This window comes from Notamacropus eugenii, chromosome 1 (genome assembly GCF_028372415.1).
Source record: "Notamacropus eugenii isolate mMacEug1 chromosome 1, mMacEug1.pri_v2, whole genome shotgun sequence".
In the NCBI taxonomy this organism is placed as follows: Eukaryota; Metazoa; Chordata; class Mammalia; order Diprotodontia; family Macropodidae; genus Notamacropus; species Notamacropus eugenii.
In genome coordinates, this window is record NC_092872.1 from 247,606,773 (window position 1) to 247,612,582 (window position 5,810).

General features: G+C 35.4%; 1 protein-coding gene across 1 annotated transcript; it reads right to left on the reverse strand.

Annotated features, from left to right (window-relative positions):
• Window positions 1–2,083: 2,083 nt before the first annotated feature.
• On the reverse strand, window positions 2,084–4,441 carry LOC140514980 (olfactory receptor 13A1-like). Its single transcript, XM_072625556.1, has 2 exons — window positions 3,522–4,441; window positions 2,084–2,150 (listed from the first exon to the last, which is right to left on the reverse strand). Exons 1-2 carry the CDS (start codon window positions 4,427–4,429, stop codon window positions 2,084–2,086), a joined length of 975 nt encoding a protein of 324 aa, XP_072481657.1. The 5' UTR covers window positions 4,430–4,441.
• Window positions 4,442–5,810: the final 1,369 nt, after the last annotated feature.

The window sequence follows — 5,810 nt, forward strand, 5'->3', positions numbered from 1 at the left end:
ATGAACCTAATTTTATGTGACATTAGAAACTGTACATGTTGTATATGACATTAGAAAATGTACATGCTAGTTCTAGAATTTGAAAAGTATTCCTGGGGTGGAACAAGGCTCAGAGCTCATGATCTGATTATGTCACTTTCAATAGTTCTTGACTAATTGTATTACTTGATATCTTGTCAAAATCAATATGAAGCACCTTGAAGACAGGTTCCACTGCCCAAAATAAAAATATATACACTCTGAAAGGTATCAACCAAATAATTATATATGTAAATGCATGTATATAATCCTTTTAAAATATTTTTAAATAAATTTTGATGCAATAAAGTTGTTGATTCATTTTAGTTGAGTTTTATACTTTATGACCCCATTTTGGGGTTCTCTTGGCAAAGATACTGGAGTGGCTTGCCAATTCCTTCTCCAGCTCATTTTACAGATGAGGAAACTGAGGTAAACAGGGTGAAGTAACTTGTCCAGGGTCACACAGTTAGTAAGTGTCTAAAACCAGATTTTAATTCACATCTCCTTGAGTCCAGGCCCAGCACTGGATCACCTACTTCTCACCGTAGAGAAAGAATCAGCCTCAAAGTCTAAGGGATTTGTGTTGAAGACCTGCCTTTGACACACATTGACTGTGTGATTCTGGGCAAATCTCTTACCCTCTAAGCACTAAGCAAAAGTGTAAGATTATAATTTGTAGAGAAGGTACTGATCTATGTTGATAGAAGGATTTTCTTCTCCCGGACATTTTTCATGTCAATGAAATCACAGGTCCAGCAATCTTACTTGATTTGGAACTATTTACATTTAAATTAATTAACCTCAATCCTTGCCTCTATGTCTCCATCAAGAGTCTTTGTCTATCCACTGATTATCATTCACTTTTACAAAGGTATTCTGGGAAAAAATCTGAGAAAGGAATAGATTGACCTTCACAGAACTTGGGCAAAATTATTTAACTTCCCTTTGCTTCAGTAAATGAAGCTGTGAAATGAAGGAGTTGGACTTAATGGCCTCTAGGGTCCCTTGCAATTCTTAATCTATGATTCTATGAACTTAGGAATCTCAACAACACATTCCAGCTCCAGGCTCCCAAATGACTAGGAGTCCTGGAGAACAGAGAAATCCAGTGTAGATGCTGTTAGCTAATTGCAAAATGTATATTTGACATGACAGAAAGAGAATAAAAGGCTCTCCCCAACACCTACAATGGTCCTGGAGAAAAGACACTGAAAGACACTTCATGACAGGGAGGTAAGGGACTACTAGAGCAAGTGTAAGTAATACTATATACATATATAGCTAGAGGTGAATACATGTATTAGCATATAATCCTATAGATACTGTGTGTGTGTGTGTTTGTTCTTAAACTCAGTCTCTGTATGCTATGTTGCACACAGTTTGGAGTTTTTTTCATGAGAGAAACTTTAATCAGGGTAGAGAGGTAGTAGAAATTGAAAACAAAAAACATATGTACATACATATATGTGTGTACATGCATGTGCAAACATATATGTACATATATAAATAATTCTATAAAGACTTATATGAACAGATTCAAAGGAAAATTATCAGAACTGAGAGAACGTTGTACAAAATAGTAGTGATAGTCTAAGAAAGATCAACAGTGAAAAGCATCTATTTTGATCAAGACAATGATCTAGAACAGGCGTGGGGAACTTGCAGCATTGAGGGCATTTGTGGTTTTGTAGATCCCTGGGTATAGTCATTTGAATAAGTCCAAGTATTACAAAACAAATACTTTTATTAAGGGGATTTGTTTCATGAAATTTGGATTCCATCAAAGGCCACACTTGAAAACCTAGAAGGCCACATGTGACCTGGAGACCACAGGTTCCCCACCCTGGACATAAAACAATTCCAATGTCTCCATGATGAAAAAAACTATTCATCTCCAGAGAGAACTGATGAACTCTGAGTACAAATTGAAGCAAACTTTTTTTTTACTTAATTTTTTTTCATTTTATTTTTTTCATGTACATTCTCTTTTGTAATATGGCTAATATGGAAACATGTTTTACTTGACTTCACTTGAATAAATTATACCAAATTGTTTTCTTTCTCAGGGAGGAGGAAATGGAAAAAGAGGAGACAATTTGGAACTCAGAATTCGTTTTAAAAGAGAAATGCTTAAATGTTTACAAATAATTAAGAAAAATTTAAGGAAAAAATAGTTTGAACAATAGGGAGAGAGAAAACATTTTCATCTGAAGGGCATCATTGAAGATGTTTAGGGGACAATGAAGCATCTGAGCTCAACCTCAGTTGACAAAGGAAAGAAGAACTTAGAAAAGCAGAGATAAGGAGGAAGTGAAGTCCAGGCATTTGAAACTACCTGTATGAATGTGTATAAGTAGAATAACCATTGACTTAGAGCTAAAAGAGATCATAGCATCATTAATTTATATCTGAAGAAACCTCAGAGATCATTTAGCAAAAGATGCTTCATTTTATAGCTGAGAAAACTGAGATAGGGAGATGAAGGGCTGTGCTCAAAGTCACACATGTACTGAAGTAGAAGGGCTAGGATTTGAATCCACGTATTTTGGCTCCACATTCAGTACTTTTACCCAACTATTTATCAAGTATAAAAATAGAAGCTAACACTGAGATTTATTATCTTAATAGATCTTCACAATGATCCTGTGAGAAAGGAAATATTATTATTTTCATTTGACATATGAGGGCACTAACCTTGACAAAAGTTGAGTGAATTATCTGGGGTCACATAACCTATACATATCTAAAATAGGTTTCAAACTCAGGCTTCCCTAACTTCAAATCCAATAATCTCTTCATTATGCAACCTAATTGCCCTTAACACAAAACCAGCAACACAGATTGGGTGGAAAATAGAATGCACATAAAGGAATCATGGAAAACATGGATAAAAATATATTGTTTTAGATAGTGGAACTGCAAGGAACTCTAAGTTTCAAAGTAAATAATTTGTTGTCTCTCTTTCCATTTCTTAAAAGGATCTTCTAAAACATTTTAGTAGGAAAATGGTATGGTTAAAACTGGACTTTAGGAGAGTTATGTATGGAGAACAAATTGCATAGCAGAAGAGAGGAACACATTAGAAGCAAATAGAGTAATCAAATATAACGTAAATAATATGAATCATGAGGATATGACTTGGAATGTATGATTTCAGGCAAAGAGAAGGGAAATGGCGTGAGACATATTGCAGAGTAAAACCCAACAGAATTTGGTTGACGACTGATTCAATATGAACAAATGATAAGGGCACAAAGATAAATAAGCTTATGGTGACTGAGAGGGTGTTGTGTGGCCCAAAACTGAAATAAGGAAGTTGGGAGTAGAACAGGGGGTGTAATAAGGCTCAAGTTGGTCAGAGATCCCTTCTAGTTCTGAGATTCTGAGTCAAAATCATTCTATAAATCCAATAACTAAGGTTCATACAACCTAAACTGTTACATATTTTTACAACCAATTCATGTGAACAAATTACAATTATTTATATAATGAATGGAAACATTTTCTTAAGGGCTCTTTTGAAATCCTTATTGCGTAGAGTGTAAATGAGAGGGTTTAAAGTGGGACTGATTGTAGTGTATATGACAGCCACTACTTTGGCATTATCCATGGAGGACCCAGAACCTGGGAGAATGTATGTGTATATAATTGTGGTATAATATATCGTGACCACAATGAGGTGGGAAGAACAGGTAGAGAATGCTTTCTTCTTGCCCTCTGTGGTGCGGATCTTCAGAATGCTGGAAATGATGAAGCCATAGGACACCATAGTGAGCATAAAATTAATCACCCCAAAGTATACATCTGCAAGGACTATCATGATATTGTTCAGGTATGTAGAGGTGCAGGAGAGCAGTAGCAAAGTGGGTACTTCACAGAAAAAGTGCTTAATTTGATTTGGGCCACAGAAGGTTAACTGTATGGTAAGGACAGTGTGTACTAATGAGTCGATGGTACTAATAGCCCACACGCTACCAGCTAGGAGGATGCAAACCTTTTTACTCATCATAGTAGTGTAATGGAGGGGGTAGCAGATGGCCACATACCTATCATAAGCCATGGCTGTGAAAAGCAGGCATTCAGCACCCAAAAAACATGTAAGGAAATACAACTGAGTTATGCACCCAACATAGGAGATGGACTTCTTGTCTGCAAGGTTTTCCAGCAATTTGGGCAGAACTGTGGTTGTGCAACCAATATCTAAGATGGCCAGATTAGCAAGGAAAAAATACATTGGAGTATGGAGACCTGAATCTAGGCTTATGGCCACTACAATGAGAGCATTGCCTGCTAGGGGCATGTTGTAAAGAAAGAAGAAGATACAAAAGAGGGCAAGCTGAAGTGGAGGTGTCACGGAAAAACCCTGTAGGATAAATTCAGTCACCACTGTTTGATTGCTCACTGCCATTTGACAAGAAGATACCTCCTGGATCTGCCAGTGGATGTCTTCCAAAGGAGAAGCTTCCTCATGTGATAATAAACAAATCAGCTTAACTATAGCACAAACAAAATGTACATTTTTACATTCAAATTTAAAAACTGGGGTAGAAATAGAGTGAAGTGCATATTGAAAAAAATTAGAATTGTTACTAACTGGTGAAAAGACATATGAAAATAACATTAGCACTTGCTCCATATGAGATTAATATAAAATTCAATCCCTAATCAATGCCTTCTACCTCTAAGTGATATTACTTACCAAATATATGAATCCTTTTTTTTCTTTTTTTATAAAAAAAGAATTTTTAATGTTAGAAACAGAAAACTCTATTTGATACATGCACAAATGACAAGAAATACACTTTAGTTCTATGTTTTGGCCAATTATTCTATTTAGTACATTGAGTATATCACTTAATATTTCCTTATTCTATTCAATACTCTACTGAGTACATGCAATGAATTAAAAGAACTGCCCTTCAGCTCTATGATGTTCCCAGTTCTGTGGATGAGACAGGGCAAGGAAATAGAGGGAGAAGTTACTATCTTCCAAATAATAACTTAATATCTGCCAGAACTCTGACACATAACAACCTAATTCATTTACTCATATTGCTCATTTAAATGATAATAAGCATTACCTATTTCAAAAATGAAAATGTTTTAATTACTAATGAAAATTTGGTAGTGTAGAAGTCTTTTCCCACAATTTTCTTCATTTAAAAGAGACAAAATCCCAAGTTTCCTGATCTAGAAAGATGAATATGTTGTATTTCATTTTACTTATAATCCATTATCATAATAGCTAACATTTACATGATTATTTCAAGTTTGCAAAGTATTTTCCAAATATGATTGCATTTTTACCCTCATCACAACACTAAGAGGTAGGGGCTACTATTATCTACTATTATTTTATGGATAAAGGTCTGGAGTAACAATCCCATTTTGTGACATTTTATAATATTACCATGAATGACTGAGAACTCTGTGGTGACCCTGCAGTTATGGGCAAGAATGACATCCCCTCCTGATACTGTTTCTGTATACCAGAAAAAAGGACACTAAGGATCGGGAAAAAATTAAACCAAGAGCCAGAGTTTCTCGAACTTGCTTAATAGACAAAGAACAAATAAAAATGCTAGATTTTTGAGTCTGAGGATATGAGATGGAATCCCAGCTCTACCACTTACTTCCTATATGACCTTGGGTAACTCATCCAACTTTTCTGGGACTTCATTTCCCTATCAGCAAACTGAGAACTGAACTAGTTGACCTCTGAGCTCTAAATCTGTAATTCTATGATGGTGAAATGGAAGAAAACTATTCTAAAACCAGCAAGCACCACA